We start from the raw sequence: 25,175 nt of genomic DNA on the forward strand, positions 1-25,175 counted from the left end.
TCATCAAAAAAATCTTGATTGATCAATTTTAATAAAATCTTTCACCCTAATCATATATGTTTTTTTCATCCAAAATTCGATATCCTTTTTAAGAAAAACAAATTCAATTTGAGTCGAACTAACCACTTGTTTGTTAACATGACTATAACTTAAACTAATTACAAAATATTCTTCGTATTTTCTTTTTTTATTGAAATTTTGAAATTGAGTTTTGTTTCTATTCATAGTATCAAGTAATTGAGATATTTTTTCTTCGGTCTCAACAAGTAATATTATTTTATTAATATATTAAAATTATGATAAAAACATCATTTTCAAATATTATTTATTATTTTCTTCACTCTTTAGTATTTTGATAATACTCTCACTTTTATGTTATAATAATAATAAAATAAAAAACTGTTAGGATTATTTAATGAGCCAAATTGTCTAGTATTTCAAGTTACAAATAAAATATGTATTGAGGACAAATTTTTATTAAAATTAATTCATCATTATTTTATGAAAACGATAATAGCTAGTTCAAAGGAAAGACGTATGCTAAAGGGACTCTCGGCAGAAACCAGAAAAAGAGACCGGGTGTGATCTGAGCATGTGATAATCTCAAAGGAAAATGTACGTTTATAATACAAAAGAGATCTGCAATTAATGAAATAGATCCATATTCATTCATCGAATTCATCTCAGTTTAACAATGTTGGTTACATGAGATCATCCCAACAAATAAAGGGGAAAAAGAATGGAAAAATAAAAGAACATGAGGGAAGTGACACGGATTTTACAAACCTACAAACATATATTACAACTAAAACAACCAAAAATGACAAAGGCTTAACTTCTGTTCAACCTGCCACTTGGTAATCGAAATTATTTAGGTGAACTCCAATGCTAGCTGTGAACCATGATTCTCGCAGTAGACATCTTAGAGTGGTTAGTGGTTTTATGATTCTACTAATTCTAGCTGAATGTGAGAACCTTCTATCTTGTAATCCCAGTGCCAGCTTCCACTCTCCATCATATCTTGATCAATTGGATCCAACTGGATTGCTAAACCTGAAACGCAATTATGAACTTAAATAAGTAACATTCTATGACTAGACAGAACAAATACAATTTGACTAAGGATTACAACAGTAACATTCTCAATAATCATGATAACAGCACACATATTAATTTAGGAAACTAAAGCATAAGCAACCAAGCCAAAGAAATTTCTAAAGTTGAAGAGACCTGAGCTTCCTGGCATGATTTTCAGTTTGTAGCCATCTGGAACTTCGAACACATGATTTCCCTATATCAGTTAAATAACAGCAAAAATAAGCTCGTCAGTTATTAGTTTATGGGTATCAAATATTGTTAGGAAATGCGCCTCAAAATGGGACAAGCCCTTTAAGGTGTAGAGTCGTAGGCCCAAGACCAAGTTAATGAGCTGATGCTTTGTTATTCTCATTTACTTAGTTATTCAAGAAGGGGGTAGAATGGGCATTGCTGAGTTAGTTAGAGAATAGTGGAGAGGGAGAATTCTGTTATAAGGGTGGGGATTGTAATCATTGAGGATCATCCTCGAGATCACTAATGAAAATGGGAGTGCAGGAATATTTCTCTCACTAGGGAGGGCTATAGCTCTCTGGAAACGTCTTCCTTCTTCCTTTTACTGTTATTTCCCTTTTTCTGCTGGCACCCTTGATACAATACGTATCAAATATCCACTAGAATTAACGAGAAGAGTAAGTTTATTTTACTTATTTTTTAGGCTGTATAACTGACAGTAATTGATGGCTTTGTTACAAGACTCTGGTTCTTTTCAACATTCATATACAAATGACTACAGGGTTAGTTTGATAGTCAAAAAACAGCTACCTAGTAAGTTCTAAACTCGAAAGGCATCCCTTATGTCAGTGCTTAGAAAAGGAAGTGTCCCATGTCTATAATATTGCTTGGAACAATGCGGTTTGGTATCGATGAAGGAAATAAATCCTACTGTGTCAAGAAATACCAGGCAGTTGTGCTCATCTTACATAGTATAAGAAATCTTTGGCTCAAATCCAATGAGTTGGCAGTATTGTAAGCAAGATTTGCAACTATTTTTCTAGAGGGAGAATAACATCCGAATTTAAACTTTAACCTGTAAGACAACATCAGTAGCCTCAAATTCAGCATTTCCATGCAGTATGATCTGCAGCACCTCAGATCGCTGCACATCATGTTTCCAGTATATGTTTTCATCGCAAGTCCAATCAATTCCCTTGTTCAATACCTTGACATTTTGCAATTTACATCTTCCACACCTGGCATGATAACACGACAAATGTGTATAAACATTTTTTATATTTACAATCCAAAACAATTTTGTACCTGAGGTCTTGGATTTGTACGTAAGATCAGGTTGATAAAGGATCACAACAGTTCTTATTAATACAGACAACACAGTACCTTTGGCCATAATGTAGTATGGATTCACTGTTCTCATTAATCTTCATTGAGCCCATAACATTCTCAGCTATTATAATCAGGCTTCCATTGAGCTGGAATAAAGGGGCAAACCACAAATATCAGCCCAATATCTTAGCAACTCCATTCCATATAAGTTAACAAAGTCTATGTGAGTAGGTAGTACCTGAACATTCCTCCAAAAAAACTCTGCAACCTCTATTTGTAACTCAGAGCCCTCTGATATGGAACCGCCATAAAACTGATCACAAGAAAGAATGACAAAATAATTGAAACCGTTTTTCAATAAAAGATGATCAACACAATTCACCCTTGTAAAGCTGTAGAACTGTCATGTTTCAAGCCAATTGCATTGAAGAAAGGATTATGATCAAACAATAGGAAGAAAGTTTTGTGTAAAAAGGTTATATTCATGTCTTGCCATGTGTGATAGAACACTATGGGTGGAGTGGAGACTGGACACAGACAAAAATGACCTATTTAATTAATCATGTCTAACACAATTTCACTAACAAGAAAAATATGTTAAAATGCTCATTTAATAAATAGACCGTGGATACTGTATTTCACCATTTAAGAACCAACATGTTTAGAGCACACAGCCATTTACTGATAGAATTCAATTAAACTTCCATAATTTTAAACATACACAAACAAATGCAAAAATGACAATTGTTGATGAATGACTATTTAAAAATAACATAAATATATAGTGTTACTTTTTGCTTAGTGACTTCCCAAAGAGGACCAAGAGCCGGATGCACAAGGATGAGAAATGGTGGTCCCGAATCAGCATAGTTCTCGTTAGCTTCAATCTGCAGGAGAGAGAAAACATAACATAAAATAATTGAAAGTACCTAGAAAAGATAGTCATCCACCCTTTACAAATTTACATGTATTACCAAATGAACTTCCAAGAAATAAAAAAATGTTATGCAGTCGCATAAGCATACTAGTATAATATGAAATTGAACCCAACCCAACCAGATGAAAATGAATCAATATGCATAAAACACACATTAAAATACATATATACCTCAGGAAGTCTTATATCACATTGTGAAAGAAGATCATGAGCATTTCGTAAGATATCCAACAGAGCACCATCAGGTGTCTGCATATAAATGTAAACATTTTAGATATTTAAAAGCAAAAATAATTACAACTCCAAGACATAAGTTGTAGGTTTTGTGATGGTAAATGTTTAAGGAACTTAAAAATAATTCTAATACTTCAAAAAACTTCTAATTTGGTTCTTCAACTTTCAACACATTAGTAAGATATTCAGATGATACCGACTGCTAAGTGAAGTGAGCACTATCCAAGTATCTAAGGAAACATTAGGAACAAACCTCATAATAAAAAGCTAAAAGGCTGAGAAATAAGAGTACAAGGACGGTATGGAGCTTGAAATTAAATCAACACAATGGAATATCACATGTACTGTGTTTAGTAATCACAATCTAGACATAAAATTCATACTTTACACATGCAGTAAATCAAACCTGGTGTAAAGACTTGTCTCCATGTCTTCTTTTTTTCTTAGCAGAGGAGGTAACCCTTCTTCTTTCATTGTATACAATAAAAGTATCCAGCTTATCTGCTCACATAATATGTAAGGTTTTTGTTAAGCTCAACTCAATGGCAAAGGGAACATAGGGTTTGTCAGATCAAACAAATACATGAATGATGTATGGCATACCTTCCACATCATTATAACATCTAGAAGAATATGAGTTGGAATAATTGTCAGCTATATTTTGCATTGTGCACTCAAGTCTACCACCAGAGACACTAGCAAATCACAATGAGAAAAAGGGATGAATAAGTTGTACAAAAGAATCAGCGATATAGACAGAGTGATAACATTTCATCACAAGAAAAATTAAGGTTAAATTACTTAGTTGGTCCATAAACTATTAGGGAATTTTCAAGTAGGTCCCTAAACCACAAACAAAAAAGTTCCTAGATCATGTAAATTTTTTAAATTGAGTCTCGGGGGTTTAAAAACGGCGATAAATTGTCATTTTCTGGTGGTTTTCAGCAATCAAAAACTAACCCCAGGGACATACTTTTTTTAGTTTAGGGACCAAGTTAATTTTTTTAGTTTAGGGACCTAATTGAAAATTCTTGGATAGTTTAGAGACAAACTGAGTAATTTAACCAAAAACCAACTTAGAGAATTTAAGACCAATATAGTAAAATTGAAGAAACCGTAAATCTACTCTTACCAACACCAATAAGTAGTAATAGATAAGAAAGCAGATGACCACTGTGGAAAGAAAGGATGAATTTTATTTTTAAGCCGATAAACGAAACCCATCTATTTCAAAATATAAATGTTACAGTTAATAATACCATTTTAATCAATAAGAAAAATGGCAACCTAATGCATGAGGCTCCCACTAACTAAGGTTTGAGGAAAGTAGATATGCACAGCCTTAACCCAGCGAACAGAAATTTTTCCAAGATTTGAACCTGTGAACTTTATTTAGGTCACAAGGCAGCAAGCAACCTTACCATTGTGCTAAGGTTCACATTCTATTTAATCTATAAAACAAAAGCAAGCAATAAAACTGCAAAGATAAAGTTCATAGGGAAAATACATACCTATGATGTCTTCCAAACTGATCTGTGTAAACTATTGGCTTTCTAGTATTTAGCACCATTCCAGGTAAACTACTTTCACTCTTACTTGACCCAACTAGCTCCGCAGAAGGCAAATCAATGTATAAGATGTTCGTATTGGCAGGGAACTCTGCCTGCAAACTTGAGTATAAAAATAAAGTTGATATTTGGGTTATGCATTCCAAATTAGAAAGCCTAAAATACAAACAGAATAAAGATTTCTAATAGAATAAACTGAAACCAACACCACCAAATCAAGTGAGACATAATTTTGAGCAAACAAAAATAAGTCTCTGTTTTCAACAAATAAGATTAGAAGAACACAAAATAAGACTCTAATTAGGCATTCATGTTCTTGCCTCTTGGGAGGTAGGATTAGGGTATTTTAATCCAATTTTTGTTTATATTGACTACATATATGACTATTTAATTGTTATGATAATCTCTAGAAGAAAAGAAATCTCTGATATCAAATGCATTCATATTAAAATGAAATGTATGGTTCTCCTGTGGATGCAGGTTTATGAGATGCATGCCATTCTCAATATTGACACAAGTTTGGGGATGTGTTCTTAATCATCAAAGTTATTTGTTTGTAATAGAGTATCTCACTAGAAGGATTCCATAACTTAAGCATTGAAAATTATTTAAAGCTGCACAAGATATCATAGAATCTGGAAACCAAATTTGAGCATATTCAGTTTAGATTATGAAAGGTAAAATCACATTTTATGAGATTGATGAAATATTGAAATAAATCAAGTTCAGAAAAATCATGTACCCTTTTGGAGCAAGAGGTCCGGTAGTAATTCCAAACTTGTCAAACTCTGTGTATTCAATACAAGACACACCATATTCCCAGTTCCCATCAAGACTTTTCTTCTCCATCAGCACATTAACTCCTTCTGTGGCACCTGAGATCCGCTTACAAGATGCAAATCCCAGTTTCTGTTAAACATACACAGTTAAGAAAGTGCAATCAATATTCAATTTGTGATTTGAGACAGCTTAGTTCAATAAATATTACAGAAAATAGTATCTTTCTTTTTTCTTAAAGTTCTTCAGGCAAGATAAACTATTAAATAGGGATAATGCTGCATGCAAAGTTGCAAACAGTGCATTTAAAGGATAAACAGATTGACTGTGGTATCTAGTTTCTTTTTATTTCCCAGGATATATTATTCACCAAAGTTGCAAATATCTGTCATTTGTTAATTTACCCAAATATTTATGCATAAGAAATTTTACAAGACAGAAGGTAAGAAACTACACATGGTAAGACTTTATTTACCCATTTATTATAACATGTTCTTATCTTTGTCAATATACACAGTCCTAGAAAAGAATGACATTATCAATTAAAACTACCTCACCTACCTTTCCTTGACGTAAACCAATCCCTGCTAAGGCTAGGAGGGTTAAATCTGTAGCTGCCACCACGTTACTGCAAGGTCACCAGTATGAGTCACCTAGTAAAAGTAAGTTTCTCTACTAGAAAACGGAAAAATAAGCAAACCCTCGAAATATCAATCATAACAACAGACCTGACTTGGCGCACAGTTGCACCTTTTCTTCCTTGACAATAAAACCATTTGAAGATGCCTTTGTCATAAGCAAGTTTCCATATGACACCATGACCTCCAGGCTTGCTCAAGGGACTGAATGGTTTGGTGACTAGCCACTGGCATTCTTCTGCACCAACAACTGGAACAAGAGGCTGCCAATGTACAAATTAGATATTCAGATATTGTTAAAATAAGATTACCCCTTCTAAGAAGCTGTGGTATAGATTTATATAAAACCTGCTCAAAAAATTGGAAAGTCGATCGACCTCTTCCAAACCATGAAAGTCTTTCACACAGAGAGGTGACATGTTTGTGGTTGTTCTTTGCAGAACTTGTCATTATTGCAACAGGTGTGATGCATTGTTTCCCATATAACTTGAAGTACAAGAATTCCCTAGCCTTCAAATGTGAAACAGCAGAAATAGATATTTCAGTGGGCATAAGAAGTACGATTGTGTTTGATAGTTGGATATCTAATATACCTGAAGATCTCTTATAAGACCTTCCAACAAAGTCCTTCCACAATATGGTAGCATTGCAGCAGGCAGGCATTCACCTGTGTTAGGATCAACCAAACCAAGTCTGTCGGCAGAACCTCCCAAAGGATAAATTTCACCTAGGTCTGGCAAACCCTAGAAGGACAATATCTTATTATTCCAGGTAGCTATGAATCATCTCAATCTAAATGCAAATTATGAAACAGTAATGTAAGTAAACTAACCTCTATACCCCATAGAGCTGCTTGAGATGCATACTCTGTGTCTTCAGAAAGGTTAAGCCCATTAGGTGCATTAATTCCCAAAATTTGGCATTCTTTCACGTCATGCCTCTGGTGGGCCCAGCTTATGTTCTGCATCTCAAACGATTTTTGTGCAAGTTCCAGTACTGTAATCTGATATCTGCAGTGTATTTATTAATGTTATTGTTAGCAAACAAACAAGCAGATGCACATTGACCTATTCCCAAACAACACTCTTTTCTATTAAACCAAGTTTATGCCAAGCAAAAGCAAAAAAAAAAGACTTGAATGTGTTGGGATCAAGGTTTTAAAAAAAGGTCCGCAACTTCAATTTCAGCTACATCGGCCACATTTGTCTGCAATTTCCCACAATATCAAGGAACTCAACGAAGCTGTGACCTCGATAGATGACACATATTTAAAACCTTGGTTGGGATGACAAGTAATGAAGGCTAGGCGAACTAGTTCGTTTGCTTAGGAGTTTATAAAAATACAATTATTGTTTCCACCCTGTCTCCCGCGCAAACCCAATTATTCTTCCCACAAAACTGGAGAACTAAAAATTTTAAGAAGCGTAACTGAGACAAGGTAATATTATTAATATAATTGCTTTCTGTTCGCTTGTTAATATAGTAAAGAAGCAAAAGCAAGATAAGTTAATTTTACTCCGCCACATTCCCATTTGTTTCATACTAAGCGAATGGTAAACGTAAAAAAACGAAGCACTGACCCAATAATTCCTCCAATACAGTCATAGAATCGCTCAATTTCCGCCAAAGTCTGTAAAAACATGGTCAGCTCCGCAATCTCGTGATCCCCCAACGCCATCCCCAAACCCGCTCCGCCATTGCCGTTAAAGGAATCCATATTCTCAATCATCTCCGCCAGAGCGTAAAGCGCGCTCTTCACCGCACTCATGGTGGCGGCGGCGGCGGAGGCGGAGGATTCCAACGATTCCGTTTCGCCCAAACACAGCACGTGCTCCTGCCCCGCCGCGACCACACACTTGAGCAGGAAAAGTTGGTCGGAGCTCAATTGCAGCGACGCCAAAACCCTAGCGAGCCCGTGGCGGGAACGGAAGAAGCGCTTCACTCTGGAGTCGGCGTCCATCACTCGGAGCTTCTCGTTTAAAGTAGTGCACGCGGCGAGCCTGTCGCGGAGCGAAGCGAGGCGCGCGATTTCGCGGCGGAAGTTGAAACCCGGAGGCGGCGGCGGCGGCGAGACTTCCAAGGTCTCGGTGGAGATTCGAGCCACGTGGCAACATGACGATTGAGAAGAAGAGGAAGAAGATGGAAGAGAGAGAGAGTGGGAATGGGAATGAAAAAAAGACGGTTTGGAGCGGAAGGAGAGGATGAAGGTTTGGTTATTATGGGGAAGAAGAGAAGTGGAGTGAACCATTGCCCAAGAATGGATAAAGAAAGAGGGGATTTATGAGTTTGAGAAGAATATACTTTGCAAGAAGAGAAAGATCATAATAAGGAGGGAAATCAGATGCCTTCTTAACCGTCTATGAAACTTGTCCTTATATCATGAGCGCGCCAATACATGGTCATTCCTGTATTTTTATTTAACCTATAAGAAAGCATATCATCAATGAAATAATATAACTATTAATTTTGAATAATTTTTTAACTTTGAAGGATTTTTCTTAATTTTTTATACAACACATCATCCATAATTTGTTACCTTTTGAAAAACTACAAAATAGGTCACACAATATCATGTATATGTTAGGAGTTTTTTATGTAATTTAAAATTAGTTAATTAAAGAACTAAGTATAACCTCAAGAATCAATCCATTTAGTTTTGCATGAAAGTTACTAATATGGCATGTATCATTTTGTATTGCATTTCCATGTCACCTAATATAGAGAAAAAAACTAAGTTAAAATTGATTAAAACTAAGGAAATTTGAAATTAAATAAATGCATATATTAAATTAGAATCCATAAATTTTAAAATAGCCTCACTATATTACTTTTATATCCTTTGAGACAATAATTCTCTTTTTACCATGTTCTAAAGTTGAGTTTTATCTATTGTGACCGTAGAATCCCACCTAATAGAATAAATTTTTAGACAATAAACCTATGTTAAAGAAAAATTAGAAATTGAAATGATTGATTGAAAATGATATAATATGAAGATTTTTAATAACAAATTGGATCTAATCTTATTGTCAATTGGGCATATTGTTCTGAGTGAATACTCATCCTTCCAAATATTTCATAGTTTTTCAAATTCACCCTCCTAAAGATAATAAGTAATTTTATTGAGAATTTGAAAAAAAAATAACAAATAAGTATAAGTATATATTTTATCCCTTACCTGTTTGTCAAAGTGCATGTCCAAATACTTTCTTTTTAAGTCTTCATATAACCGAAAGGTCACTTTAAATCTTAAGTTGCCTTTAAAACCAAAAAAAAGTACAATTTAGTTTTTTCCTAGTCAAATGATTCTTAATTTATTCCAATAATAACAATTAATAAAATAATAAATATACATACATAAATGAAAATTAACAATACCTAAATATGAGATAACAAAAATTCATTGTAAACAACATTTTTGGTGAAGTTTTCATCTTCCTCTTCAAGTTGTCCTTCTTTAATAAGGATTTTTGAGGAAGCTTGAGAAACATCTCTTGACAAAACAACATATAATTGGCCATGTCTAAAAACATGTTATGAAAGATAGATTCCAACATTGGATATGATCTGTCCCTGTGACTTATTTATGGTAATTACAAAACTCAATTTCACAGGAATTTGCTTCAGAATAAGCACAAAGGGGAGTCTTGCACTCTCTGTTGTCTTATGTTTAATTTTAGGTAAGAAAACTATTATTATATTTTAGTATGGTGGTCTGTTAGGATTTCAACATCCGACATATTCATGAAAAATTCACAATATATTAACCTTGTGCTGTTACATAGATCAAATTTAGGGTTTATGTGTTTCGCAACAACATTAATGGTGCACCTTTTTTAGCCTTTAGAATATGCGGTGGTAAACCCCTTGGCACAATAGAGTTCAAGTATTCTTGTTGGTATAAGTTGTGTGTGTTCCCTTCCACCTCATCAAATGATGATAAATCATGCTCTTTTCCTGTAAGTGATTGAGAACTTTGTTATTAATTTTTTCAGCATAGCTCTTTTTACCATATAAGATACATCCCAAGTATGAGATTCTAACTCGGGAAACATTTCCTGAATCAGCTTTGGTATTCAACTTTCTCCTTCCCACGTTATCGCCATTTTGGAAGGTATTTTGACCATGTCATCACATTTGGTAGGTTCAATATCATTTCCAATGCGCATGAGATATTCTGCAAAATGATCTTGTAATGATCACATGTTTTGACACAAGTGTAACACCCCTATGATAAGCCATAGATGAGAATTAACAATGCATGCATATATAATTTGTGCCTTGGTACCTTTTAGAACAACAGGAAGAACTTGGTGAAAATCCCCTCCATATATCACAATTTTCCCCCCAAATGGAGCATGAAAATCAAGAATATCCTTTAATGAACAATCTAATTCTTCCAAAGCATATATATTTGTCATGGGTGCTTCATCCCATAAGATTGATGTTGTTTCTCTAATTAGCTTCGCAATATCAGATTTTTTACTTATTGAGCAAAATGAATTTGTATCTACATTGATAGGCATCTTAAATCTAGAATGTGCAGTTTGGCCACCAAGAAATAATATAGTAGCTATACTAGATGAGATAGTTGCTAAGACAATATGACCCTTACTTCTCAAATTTGCAATTAAAGTGCGATAAAAAAATGTTTTACCTATTCCTCTCAGGCCATCCACAAAAAAAAAAAAAAAAACTTAACTTTGCTTATGGTGGATTACATCCATAATGGTATTGTAAGCAACTAATTGGTCATTATTTAACTTTAGTACAAATTCCACATCTTCATTGGAAACTTGGACCAATAACTCCTCTTGTATAACCCTTGAAAAGGAAGTATTTTCATTTTTCTCTAGTGTTAATGTTGGCAAATCATAATTTGTGATTTGTTTTCCAAGTTTAAGTAGAAGATCATTCAAATGCATCAATAACATATTAGTCAAGCTTAATCCCATAGTAATGCTTGTGGAAGGATAATCTTCTACCATGTGAATGTAAAACTCATCCCAAAGGCTTCTAATATCAGTTGGTTCACAAAAAATTAATATAATGACAAGCAACCTCCTTAAAGCATAAAGCATTTGTAGACTTGATGCTTCAACTAAGCACTAGTGAATACTATTGTCACTTTCTAGAAGGTCCCAATGCTCAACTCCTTTCTTGAATGTAGGCAAACATGCGTCTTTCGGTGAAAATAGGTATTCCTAACTGATTAAACCTCTAAAATGAGATAACGATACACGTAAGTAGAATTTGTCTCCTTCTGAAGAAGATATTGTATAGATCCTACCAACAACTTTCCTATTTGATCGTCCTTGAATATGTCACGTAGATTCTTTCATTGTCGATAATAGACAAAAGTTAACATATGAATATATTTGTCACGTTTTTTTATTTATTTTCGGGAACCAAAATTTGAATTTTCATTTTTCAAGAATAAATTTATTAATGTTCTACTTGACTTTTTAGGGACGTGAAATTTTCTATCATGGTAACACTATTATTATAGAGACAAATGAAACAAGGCTGGCTAAATTTCAGTTAACACTTATATATATATATATAAAATACTAACATTGGTAGACATTTATGGTGAGATTGGTCGTTCCCTTTTGGAACTGTATATACGAAATAGAGAAAGTTACAAGTAGAGTGTAAAAAACAACATCCTAATCTGTACGTACATCCCTAAATTCTTGCTTGTTCGAAAATCATTTTTTTCCACTTAAATATAGTTTTGAGCTTTTTAAATATTATTTTTAGGGCTAATGGTATTTTTAGTTTCTGAAAAATTGGCAAATTTTAGATTTTGTGTTCAATTTTTAAAACATTAGGTTTAGTTCATATATATATTTTTTTTGTGTAGTCAAATTGTGGTGTCCATGTATAGGAGGGAAATAATAGTTTTAGGGCTTAAGTTTGAGTTTTTAAAATATACAAACACGAAAACTATTGACTGTAAAATGTCAGAGACAAAAGCATTACCAAAAAAAAAAAGTAAAAGACAAAAATAAAACAAATTGAAAATTTTTCCGAAACTAAAAACACTAATTACATTATTTTTTTATTTAATATCTCTTTTTTAAAAGTTATAATTTAATTCTTATAAAATCACTGCACATGAGTACCAAGATTGGAGATTTGAGGTGGCACAGATGACAAGCTTATAGTTGAACAATGGTGGTTTTTCTAATAAGTTGTTGTTAGAAATATGATGGATCCATATGAGTCTCACACTTTTTACACTATTTTGATTTAAATATTTTTTTATTTTCAATTTTCTATTTTCATTCTCTCAATCAAACATACTCTAAGTGTTTGACATGTCTTCTTTAAGCATAGATGCCCATTTTATGTGACCACATAATGTATGTCTCAACCTTTCTTCAATGAGTCTCTAACATCTTTTCACTTTTATTCATTCTAATATTTCTTCTTTGAATTCTCCTAAAATTTTTGCTAGCAATAACATTTTTTATAAAGTAAAATTTATGTAAATCTCGCATAAAATTTACTGATAATGAAATATATTAAGAGTACAAAGTATGCTTCTTACAAGTAAATAGCATACTCTCTTGGGACTCAAATATAAATATAAATAATTAATTTTACACCAAACAAATGTTAATATTATCACTCAAGTAAAAATAGTTAATTTTTTGCTAAACAAATGTTAATATTATCACTCAAGTCATACATTGTTTATAATGCTTAGATTCATGCTATTAATAGATTGCTAATTCAGGAATTCTTTTGAATTTTCTTAATTTTAGAGACTTAAATGACAACATCTAACACTTCCAAGCATAAATAAGACAATCTCAATAAGAAAATGACACAATAGATTATTTCCCCTTTTTCTTAATATCGCGAATGATCCAACGTCTTCTTTTTCCGGGCTTTTTTGTGCTTCAGGAAGTATTAATAATTAGCCATTTTTCACTTTTGGGATTGAGTTATGAATTCAGATCTCCTGAGCCAGCTCCGATTTGGAATGACTTTGGCTTAAGTTACATGAATTAATTGCTAGCACAAATAGTATTGGCAGAAAATCAAAATTTAATCCGTGTATACCCCTTTAGGAACCACCCATCAAATATACAAGTACACAAGCACAAAGCCACTTTGCTGTTTTACCATTCGGAAGACAATAGGCATAAATATCCACAAGAATTATCTCAACCAATGTTAGCGATTTATTCAATTTAAGTTGAACAAACAAAGTTTGAGAATTCTCAGTGCCAATTGAGGCCTTCTAATGTAGCAATACACGATTAAATAATTTGGAATTTCATACACCATCGAAATGCAATGAGCATCAACTTATATGTTATGACCCTCAAGGGGTAATGTCTTCTCCAAAAACTGATCCTATAAATCCTCAACACTAAAACAGTGCCCTTTCCCGATTTCAGTCAGGATTTTAAACGAGAAGGAAAAGAAAAGTACTAGCCATCCATTGACAGGCAGCAAGAATGTTTAATGCTAGAGAATAAATGAAAAAGAAAAAAAATCTCAGTTGTGAACTCAATCTCTAAGAAGGAGCTGAGAAGCTGAACCTAAATCCAGTTTTCCCACGATCATGCTCATTCTGCTTGAGTATGTAATAGAAATTACCCTGAAACAATTAAAGTGTGTCAACGAAGAAATCATAAAGTCTTGATAAATAACAATTAAATACCAAATTAGGAGGGAGGTTAAGTAAGGGCCACATCAGAAAAGAGATTGGATAATTTTGTCAAACATTGCCAACCTTACAACCACAACTGGTTGTTTCTCTTAAGTCTAAATTATATTATTATCAGTACATAGTTGAAAGGGTAAAATAAATAAATACACTGTATTCAGGTGATTTGCAACAGTATCAAAACTTGGATCAAATTTTGGTGCAGATAATTTATAAGATTAAGTGCTAACTTTCAGAACCAAATTTAAGGAAAATAAAAAGAAAAATTACACAACTAGCCCAAAGTCCAAATTTAAGAAATAAGACTAACTATCCCAATTCCCAAAGTCTTCTATGTATCCCTCCATCATTAACATTTCACTTCAATTATCCCCCCCACCCCCAAAAAAAATTGGTTACGGCCCCTGCTCAATTAATATAAACTAAAGAAACTGAAACATAAACTAACCTCTAGGCGAAAAAGTCTAGTAGGAACAACAAATCCACATCCCACCGATGTTCGAAAGGATTCTAAGAACTTCCGAGGTGAAAAGTGCTTATATTCATTCTGAGTTAATTTAGCAGTATTCCCAGCACCAGCAAAAACATGACCATGAATTCCATGATCTCTCAACCACCTAACTGGAAGATCAAAAGACAAGTCTGCAAATGCAGTAACAGCTAGATCTCCTCCAATGAAGTCCCATCTAGAGGAATCATCATTGTCATCAATAATTCCATCTCTACTTCGCCTTTGTGGTTCAGTAGGACCTAATCCCCTAGTTTTAAATCCCCACAATGTTATTGGCCCTCCTAGAGTGCAAACTGGAGAGAAATCACCACCCAAATAAAACCTTTCAGGAAGCGGAGATGGCTTGTTCATGAAGCCATGCCCCCATGGAAAAACAGCACCAGCAGAAATCCCAAGGTTAAGTGCTGTATTATAAAACCCAAAGGGGATGACACAGCGAACATCAAATTCCTGCATTGAAAGAGTCAAACAAGTTAGTCAAGAAAACAAAATCTATCAAAAATGAGCAAAGAAAATACAACATATATTTAGACAGATGAGGGTTATTACCACCACATGTTATACATGTGTTGCTGAACACGCCTTGAAGGCATGATTGCCCCATTCCCAACATTTTTTTAAAGAATACGTAGATAGTTTTCCATTCACCAATATATATTATTTACCACAGTCCAAAGCATTTTCAGGCAGGGGGTAACAAAATTGCATTATATATACAATAAAGTTAGTAAAATATGATTTCTTAATACACAAGCTATATAATATAGCGCCTATGAAAGAAGCAAAAGCCAAAAGCCAAATGCAACCAATCATGCACTAGTGCCAAGATTTTTCAAATAGTAAGAATAACCAAATAGGCTGTTTTCAACACGTATGAGCATCCTACTCAGGCAAAGCAAGCAAGGGCATTCTTTCACTTGGTGGAGAGGCCACACTCTGGTCAAACCAGCTCCTCATACACTGTCTACAACTGGCAAAATTAAAACTAATTGATGTCAACATGTATAGGAAAAGAAGAATATGATTACAGACACCAGATTCTGAATTTTTCAAATGCCCAAGGTGTACTCTGCCCAGACCCAAAAGAATTGGATGTTTTACGCCTTGATTCCAAATCCTTAATTTCAATCTAATTCATTTGGAAGGTTGAAAGGATAAAGAATCAGAAATTATTTTCTGTTGTTCCAAAAAATACGTAGCTTGGTACAAATATATAGACTCTAATGAGACTCTCCCAAATAAGGAGTTACAACTTACAAAGAAATAAATTTGGGAATAAAAATCTATACACAATCAGATCCTCCAAATTACAACATATAGTTATATCGATAAATTCATTTAAAACTTCTGGTCTGCATCAATTTGGAAAGTATAGCATCCTAAAATCATTTCAAAAATTACTACGTTGCTATTCATCACTCAGGGGGATAAGGTGTTTTTGTAATTACTACACTGCTATCTATCACTTAACAGAGATTATAATGTTTTATCCATGACATATACAATTGCATTTCAGCAGATTGATTAAAGGACAAGAAAATGGCCTAATTGCACCTGGCGCAGAAATCGCAAGCTCCGAGGATCTGGTGTAAGGCCACCAAAGTGAGTGGTAGATAGAAAAGCATATCCCTTTGTAGGCCTAATAGGTGAGTTTCTCCTGTCAATTTTAAATGTATACTTCAAAGATGATACTAAACCATGCCCAAGTTGCCTCCTTATAGACCTGGATGACATTTGTGATGGATCAGTCAAGGTACGCCATCCAAGAGTGTAGGCTAAGTCATGATGCCTTGCTGAGATTAAGCCAAGAGACAAGCCTAACAACTGCTCTTTGTATGAAGAAAACTCTTGCCAATCTTGGGAAAGCATGGATAGTCGTGCTACAAGAGGGGTTAGCAATCCTTTCAGTCGAGGGGCATACACTCCTACACTTACCTCTGTTGTTTGGTTGGCACCATAGGCCAAAGAGGCATCCCATAGATCACCATAACCTAACAAGTTTTTGTACTTAAGACCACCTTCAGCAGACCAAGAACTAGTCTGAAGAGCATTGCAACATTTCCAAAATGGGAAAAAAAAGGTATTAGCGGATTAAGACCAATAAATACTCAGCAAATCAATATACAGCTTCCAATAAAGTTCAGATAATCATTCTAAAGGACCAAAAGCCACAAAAATTCCACTCACAGAAAGAAAAATCAAATTGGAGCTCCAAGAATTTGGAGTATGTTCCCAATTTCCACCATTAAGTATACTATTTCAAATAATTATCTAATCTCTAGCCAAATAGTCAATAATAGTTTAAAAAAAACAAGAAACATGCAAACTAACTCCTGCTCATCCCTAAGCATAATACCAATAGCCAAGAAGTAAAACAATGGTACGTAGTTGTTTGTTTTGCTGTAATAGTACAACAGCTTTCATATTATTAAGGGGGCAATAAGCAAGAAAGTCTGCTTCCCTTAAACCCTTGATTCTATAATCTTGGCACACGCAGTTCAATATATGTCTAATGCCTCCACCGACAGTAGTCAAATATCATACTAGAAGATGACCTTAACCTCTCAACGGCAGGAAGAGTATGTTCTCTCAACAATTTAAACAAACCAAGAGTTTATGAATGAAACAGATAATGATCAGGAAATGACTCTTTTCCTGCAACTGCAAACCAGTAGAGCTAAACCAAACCCTTTCAAAGGATACCGATATAGGACCAACCCCTAGTCTCTGATAACAAGCCACAGTGCCATTCCCGTTCCTTTAAAATGCAGACATGTTATAGTCACTTAAATTATGATCATTGTCCTAACTCCTGATTACAGATTTGCTGTTTGCACTATAGTACAAGGCTACAAGTACAAGCATCTGCAATGAAAATGTACAACCTCAAACCTAAGTGGAAAAGCATTCTCATATTAATTGAAAATTCTTTACAACGCCTTAAATAACACTAACATTTCTCGGTCCCTCACTTAGAATGAATTCAATCCAGAGCAATCTCAACATAACTCACACATGGCAATAATAGAGAGCGAGATTGTACCGCGGGTTTGGTGTAAACGCCGAAATCACCGGAGATTTTGTTGGCGGTCTCGACGACGTCGACGATAACATTGGCGGTGTGAGGAAGCTCCGGCGGCCCGGCCTGGAGCGTAAGCTCGGCGGTGTCGAAAATCTCGAGGCCACGGAGCCTGGCGAGGGCGATTTCGGAGGCGCGAATTAGCTCCTGCACGGTGGTGGCCTCCTCGAGGAGCTTGAGCTCCGCCTCGATCAGCCACGCCTTCGTCTTCGTGTTGCCGCGAATCAGCACGTCGTGGACTCGGATTGGGACCAGCTCCGACGCCAATCGCCGGGACAGGGTTTCTAACTTCGAACGCTGCTCGCGCAGCCGCGACAACGGGGATTGCTCCTGCGACACGACATCGTCGTCGTCGTCGTCTTCCTCCTCTTCTTCGTCTTCGTCTTCTGGTTCGTCGATTTCGTCGTCTTCTTCGGCATTGTTAGGGTTTGGTGGAGAGAAGGGAAGTTGTTCGTCTGAATTTTCCATTAATCGGATTCGGAAGCAGTTTCCTTAGTGGGTTGGAGAGGAAGGAAGGAAGAGTGTGAGTAGAAACAACGCACAGGTTTTTGCTTTTCTTTTTCTATTTGTTTTTTTCAACTCAATATCCAGACTTATTTCTCTCATGTTGAAAAAAGATTTTTTTTAAATAAATTTTAATTTGTAAAAAATTAAAATTTTATACTAGTATTATTTTGATATAAAAATTTATAATATAAATATATGTAATTGCATGACAAAAAATAAAATAAAAATTACAGTATTTTTAAAAATAACACTCGAATTTACAATTTAAGAATTACTTAGTTACTACTCCTATTATAGTTTTCTTTATAATAGTTTCATGCACTAAACCTCAACATAATACTAAGTACTAACCTAAAAGACAATATGCTAATTTTCAATTAAACCAACATTATAATATTACTTTAGCAAAAAAAAAAAACATAATCAAATTACATTTGAACTATTCAACTCTACTACATTTGATTTGATGACCACCAACATTCTAAATTACTATCCAATTTTCTTTCTATAGAATGAATTCAACTTCAAGTAATTATTAATGAATCAGAAATTTCAGTGTCACTATTTATATTATAATGAGAGCTTCCTTTTTTGAAGCAATTATAACGAGAGCTTGAATTCCATCAAATAATCTTAAGAATAAAATATATTGCTCGTTGTATTACTATTTTCTTAATAAAAAATATTATATGTATTTCGTTTTTAGTTATTTCATTTCAATATTTCATCATGCAGATATTTCATTCCGGTAGTGGTAGCTGGACTTGGGCCCAACCCATTTTTGGAAATAAAGTAGGCCGGCCCATCATCACACGTCCGCACCCAAAAAAAATTGAATCTCGATATAACGAGCATCTCGTAGCCGCGCCCAGACTCAAATTCAAATCAGGACCACCGCGACGACCACCGTTACCGCCACCGCAGATTCGATTCTGAAATGGCGAACGTGGATGAACTCTTATCTTCCTTAATCTCAGACATCCATACCTACACCGGCAAGGACCCTCTTCTTCCCTGGCTTCGGTACCCTTCAATCCCCTCACTCTCTCTCTTCCTCTGTTTTCCACTTAACTTTTCTGTATACTCACTCATTATTCCCAACTTTACTTGCAGCGCGATCCGAAAGGTGAAGGACACGCTTCCACCCAAAACCCTAAAGGAAAAACTACCCGCGTTCTTGCAGAAATGCGCACATACCTTCGAGCTCGATCGACGTTACAGAAACGACATGCGCTATCTTCGGATTTGGCTCCATCTGGTAAACCAAGCACTTTTTCCCTCTCTTTTAGTGATTTGAAGAAATGAATTCGGGAAATGAAGCCTAAGGTTTTTTTTTATATCATTATTATTGGATTGTTGGATCTAGCGAATTTTACAAAGGGGTAATGAAATGGTTACTGGTTAGTGATTTTTCTCCCTCTGATTGGTAGATGGATTTCGTGGATGATCCAAAAACGCTTTTGAGAACCATGGAGGTTAATCACATTGGGACAAAACGTTGTGAATTCTACCAAGCGTATGCGCTTTACTACGAGAAGAGCAAGAAGTACGATGAGGCAGAGAAAATGTACCATCTGGGAGTGAAGAAGTAAGTTGTATTCAGTAATCATCACCATCTTGTTTTGATTGTTGTGTTGAGTACATGAGTGGTGATAGAACTTAGTAATGAACTTCGCACAAATAAAGTTAACATGATTCCTTGATAGTTGCATAGTGTCATGGCAAGCATCCCTCTTTTATTCTAATTTTTTATTCACAGATATGATATATGGCTAAGATGCAACCCTAACTATGTTTCACCATTTAGCTTAAACACTTTCACCTTTGACTGGATCAGGTGTCCCATTCAATTTATTCTATGTTTGATGCTTCAGTGAAATTGGGACAGAAAATTCACATGAAGTTGTTAGGTTATGCTTGAAACTTGGTGCATGCATCAGTTTCGATGAATTTTACTTTCTCATAATTTCAATTTAGCTTAGCAAAACCTGGTACTTTAATTTGTATGAGATGCTTCTCTATCCCAGAAATTTCGAACGTCATTTTTTACCTTGCCTTTTTTCTGAACAGCCTTGCAGAGCCTGTAGATAAATTGCAGAAATCATATGAACAATTTCTTCAACGGATGGAGCGAAAAAACAATAAGAGAATTCAGGTGGTGACTTGCTTTTTCTCTTCGTGTGGTCACATCTATGCTGTTTTAGGCATTTCATTGTTGTTGTTAGTTGTATTCAATTCAGTTAGCTAATTTAGAAGAATCTCCTGCAGCATCAGGAAGCAAAAGGTGCCAGGAGGCCTCTGTCTACAAAAAGCTTCCCTTCTCTTGACAACAAGACTGAGGGAAGCAAAAGCAATGGAGCATGCTGTGTTGAGGGTGGTGTGCAAAAGGGACCCCGAATTGATAATTATGCAGCTAAAGGTGTAGCTGATGATAAAAACGTAAAGACCAAGAAGGATGAGCGCAAGAGATTTCATGGAGACGATACAGTTGTAGTCAAGTTTGTTGACACTGCCATGGTTGGAAAGTCTGAAGCAGAAGACGCATGCCATCATGGATTAGTGGATCCTACAATAAATATGAAGGAGGCCATGAATGCCATTAACAGCATGTTCCGGGAACCGTTAGAGACTGTTCTATTAGGCAGGAAATCACATAAAAACCATCCAAAAGAAGATCCTAGTACAAAGAACGAATTTGAGGTTTTTGTTGATGAAAACATGGATCATGGAATCAAACCATCAGGTTCCTTGTCACTTCAAAACAGGACTGAAGCTAGCCAACCTCACCCAGAACCGCTCCAGATATACGTTGATGATGAAGAAAATTCCGAGACCAGTGATGTGAATGTGAATCTGTTTGAAGGTAGTAGTACTTCATCGGCTTCACAACCAAATGGTTTTGTTTTTCTACGCCCCAAGGATATTCCTTCTGAAAAATCTAGTGATATGGATGCTGACATCGGTCGTAATTCAAAGTTCAGAGAGGATACAGTCGTTTGCAGATTTGTTGGTTCTGCCATTTTGGATGAACCAGAGGTGGAAAATGTTTGCCACCACGGTTTAGTAGACCCCACCATCAACTTGAAGGAAGCTATGGATGATATAAATAACATGTTTGGGAAGCCAATAGATTTTGTTAGGAGAAGAAGAACCACCACCAAGCAAGAGAAAGCCCCCCAGAGCAATAGGGGAAATGACTTTGGTGGGTTTTCAATCCTTGTTGATGATGAGCACCCGGTGCAACAAGTTCCACAACCACCACCACCAAAATTGCAAGAAAAATCCAAGGAATCTGATTTGTTTGAGCCAACTATGCTCACAAAGGAAGCCATAGACGATATAAACAAGATGTTTAACATGCCTCTGGATTTTTAGGAATAAGTCGATTGCTGAGTGCCTATTCTGATTTCTGATATGTAAGCAGAATTTGATTTTGTGTTAGGTATTCGAATGAAAAGTTTCAGTTGTCATTTTTTTAAGGAATAAAATGAGATTAAATAACCACAGTAACATTGCAATATAGTAAATACCAAAAGGAAACATCTTAGATTGAATACTATGTAGACACAAACAATAGGCAACAATAAAATCATGATCAAATGAATTTCAATGCATGGCCAAAGGCAAATTGTTTGGGACATTAGTGGTGAGTCTGTGAGCATTCAGAGGGACGGAAAGCCAAGGGACCAGCAGCATATATGACAGCCTCATACTTGCTTCCATGCAATTTCTTGTTCTCATAACGAAGTGGAGCACCATTGAGACCATAATTGACATTGGAGAGAAGGCTGCAACTTTCAAGAGGAGACCAAACAGGCTTCACGTAGCAAGAGTGGAGGGGGTGATCAAGTATATAATGCTGCATCTTGAACCCTTCAAGTGGTGCATAAAGGTAACCATCTTTGTCTGTCTCAAAGACCTTATAGTAGCTCACATGACCATTGTGGCTTTTGCAGGTAACACTCACTTTGGCTGAAGGAATAGGCTTGGCTCCAATCAAAGACCATGTTCCAAAGTGGTCACAGCTCTGGCAGTAGACAGTGGCTTCCACCACCACCTCTATTTTCTTTGTTGTTTTTGGAACATCTGCATTGGCTTCTGTGCAAGAGAATGCCACCAGAAGAAGCAACAGAGAAAGGATACTGAAGTACCTACCAGCCATTTCCTTGAGGGGTGAACTAAGGGACTAGGAAGAGTTCAGAGATCAAGGCTTGGCAATTGAAGAGACATTCGGTACATTGGATATATATAGTTGATAGCTCATTGGTAATGGGGGGACTTGGGTTTAATTGATAATGAAGCACATCAACGTGCCATCCACTCCGCTGCCAATAAATCTCATCTCTATACGTGAAGACCACCTTTTGCCATGTACATATTTTCATGTTATATGTAGGTGACTATGTGTCAGGGCCGTTCCTGAGATTTTATGCAAAAAATTAATTTGGACTTTTTAATATTTAAGTATTTAAAATATAAATATATATTATATAAAAAACATAGTTTCATTAAAAATTACGTATTTTCTTACGTTAAACAAATAACATAACTTTAATCAATCTCAAGCTGATATATCATATCTTTTATTCAATTTATTCTTATGCTATCATCTATCATTTAATTTATTACATAATATAAATATTTATACATAAAATATGCATGACAATGGAACGAGTCAATGAAAGGTTTGACTCCTCATGTCTTCATCCTAACTAAATTTTAGAGATTTGAATAAAGCGGGGAAGAATTCATCATATTTTTTATAATTTTAATTTATTTATATATTTATAATTTAATTTAATTTTATATTTTATCTCTTGGAGGAAATATTTCAATTCGGTCATTATTATTTATCATTAATAAAATATCATTTTATATTTTTATTCTTTACTAATATACTAATATTTAGTTTTTTTTCATTTATAATTTTAACTTTTGTTTGTTTCTTATTTTGTTGAAATTAATAAATATTTTAAGTCTATTATCATATATCAATTACATGTTATATATATATATATAACAACATGTCTTAATTTGAAAAAAAAGAGACACAAAATAAAATAATAATTTTAATTTAATTATAAAAGTAATATAAAAAAATTATTACACGACTATAAAAAAATTGGGTGTCTTTCTGTGCACCCTATGCCATCGCACCTTCGGATAGCATACGGCCCAAGGCCGGCCCTGCTATATGTAGAACATTATATAAATAACTATTGGGTGACACAGGACCCTTATTTAGTTATGAAACTAACACAATATAATATATGTGTCTTCGTACGGGTGATTTCATCGGTAAGTTTCATTAAAACAAACATTAAAAGTTAATATTGATTAAAATTGGTATTATAGTTATACTTTATATATGTTGAAATAGAATTTTCTATATAAAAAAATGCAAAAAAAGTACCATTTCCGGCATTCTATATAAAAAATAATAATTAATCTTCATATAAAACTAAATATGATAAAGAAAATACTTTCATGTCAAGGTATGACTTGAACTTCTTTTAAAAAAAAATAAAACATTTTGTGATAGTAATACTGATGTGTAATGTTTTTTTTCTGATAATAATTTAATAAAATAAATTTAGACATAGCATTTTTTTTATCACATCTTGTAATAATTATCAAGCAAATTGATGGAATAAAAAATATATTGTTTTTTATGCAAATATATATATATATATATAGTTTTTCTTTTCAAATTAATCTCTAATGAACCAAGTATTTGTCGAGTTTGACTACTTCACTTAAATATTTAAAAAAGTAGAAACAGTAAACTCAATTTATTATGGGTGGACACAGGATCAATGCGAACCAAATTGAAAGACAAACTGGATTTGAACAAAAAAAAAATCTTTTATAAATAGATATCGTAAAATTTAAATTTTTTTTATCTACTTCCTAAATTATGAATATCCTATCAATTGGTCCTTCTCAATAATTTCATTAGCTTACTGACGAACTTATAACATGGCACAATCATAATTATTTGTATGGTATCTGCATTGTTTTATCAAATTATTCATTTTATATCATTTTTAATCCTTAAAAGAAAAAAAAGTAAATACATAAATATATATATATATATAATTAACTAAAATATCAAATTAATTTTTGTTTGAATTATTTCATTGCAACATTAATTTTAATAATTGTGATTTTTATATATTATTTTATTTATTATATATAATTAATGCTGAAATAAAATAAAATAAAAAACATCAAAATATAATTAATTCAATACATGATATGAATCATATGATTAAAAAATTTGAGATTTGTTTTCTTATCTATATATCTTTATTAAATATTAAAATATAAATAAAATAAACATCTGGATGAACTATTTAAGGAACAGAGAAGGCGTCATAAATAAATAAATAAATTAGATTGTACCACATTATAAATTCACTACTGGATGAAATAATTATAATTTAAGGACTAAAAATAAGAAGATTTCAAAATTCTCCATGCCAGTTTAAAAAGTTCAAAATTTGGTGTACCTATATACTGTTGTCCTTAATTGAAGTTAGTAATGATTTTGACACCATCAATTTTTTATTCTAAAATGTTTACGGTTTCTTTAGCCGTTGATTTTTTCAGAATGGTGAGCAATGCATAGGTTAAGGTCAAGTACGTTGTTATCTTCAATAGGCAACTGTGGTATTTTTTTTAACATGGTATTAATATGATGTATTAATGATTAATTTCTGTTAAAAAATTTAACTGATGACCTATAATAAAATTTTCTCTTCTCGTAATTATTTTTTTTTTTCATTCACAAAATTTACACTAAAAATTTTATTTAAAAAAATTAAATCTAATACAACTCTATCATCCACTTATTGG

The 25,175-nt window shown here is 34.0% G+C and overlaps 4 protein-coding genes across 5 annotated transcripts; 1 reads left to right on the forward strand and 3 right to left on the reverse strand.

Moving 5' to 3' along the window:
• Positions 1-645: 645 nt before the first annotated feature.
• LOC114381217 (UTP--glucose-1-phosphate uridylyltransferase 3, chloroplastic-like) lies at positions 646-8,886 on the reverse strand. Of its 2 annotated transcripts, XM_028340420.1 has the most exons (17): positions 8,114-8,885; positions 7,366-7,543; positions 7,127-7,276; positions 6,882-7,043; positions 6,624-6,796; positions 6,457-6,523; positions 5,861-6,027; positions 5,062-5,220; positions 4,154-4,245; positions 3,957-4,051; positions 3,488-3,565; positions 3,171-3,266; positions 2,618-2,692; positions 2,434-2,525; positions 2,126-2,288; positions 1,231-1,291; positions 646-1,053 (listed from the first exon to the last, which is right to left on the reverse strand). In XM_028340420.1, exons 1-17 carry the CDS (start codon positions 8,779-8,781, stop codon positions 941-943), a joined length of 2,589 nt encoding a protein of 862 aa, XP_028196221.1. In that variant the 5' UTR covers positions 8,782-8,885; the 3' UTR covers positions 646-940. The 2 variants fall into 2 exon arrangements, with proteins under 2 accessions (XP_028196221.1, XP_028196222.1); XM_028340421.1 differs by lacking the exon at positions 3,488-3,565 and having other exon boundaries at positions 8,114-8,886.
• Positions 8,887-13,706: 4,820 nt separating this feature from the next.
• LOC114382229 (sorting and assembly machinery component 50 homolog) lies at positions 13,707-18,386 on the reverse strand. The gene is made up of 4 exons (XM_028341507.1): positions 17,775-18,386; positions 16,286-16,771; positions 14,669-15,181; positions 13,707-14,151 (listed from the first exon to the last, which is right to left on the reverse strand). Exons 1-4 carry the CDS (start codon positions 18,276-18,278, stop codon positions 14,068-14,070), a joined length of 1,587 nt encoding a protein of 528 aa, XP_028197308.1. The 5' UTR covers positions 18,279-18,386; the 3' UTR covers positions 13,707-14,067.
• Positions 18,387-19,172: 786 nt separating this feature from the next.
• LOC114381356 (probable inactive serine/threonine-protein kinase bub1) lies at positions 19,173-22,774 on the forward strand. The gene is made up of 6 exons (XM_028340595.1): positions 19,173-19,340; positions 19,431-19,575; positions 19,748-19,905; positions 20,388-20,472; positions 20,586-22,209; positions 22,274-22,774. The coding sequence occupies exons 1-5, from the start codon at positions 19,255-19,257 to the stop codon at positions 21,690-21,692; spliced, it is 1,581 nt and encodes a 526-aa protein (XP_028196396.1). The 5' UTR covers positions 19,173-19,254; the 3' UTR covers positions 21,693-22,209; positions 22,274-22,774.
• Positions 21,825-22,531, reverse strand: LOC114381358 (non-classical arabinogalactan protein 30-like). The gene has a single exon (XM_028340596.1). It carries the CDS (start codon positions 22,477-22,479, stop codon positions 21,958-21,960), a length of 522 nt encoding a protein of 173 aa, XP_028196397.1. The 5' UTR covers positions 22,480-22,531; the 3' UTR covers positions 21,825-21,957.
• Positions 22,775-25,175: the final 2,401 nt, after the last annotated feature.

This window comes from Glycine soja, chromosome 13 (assembly GCF_004193775.1).
Source record: "Glycine soja cultivar W05 chromosome 13, ASM419377v2, whole genome shotgun sequence".
In the NCBI taxonomy this organism is placed as follows: domain Eukaryota; kingdom Viridiplantae; phylum Streptophyta; class Magnoliopsida; order Fabales; family Fabaceae; genus Glycine; species Glycine soja.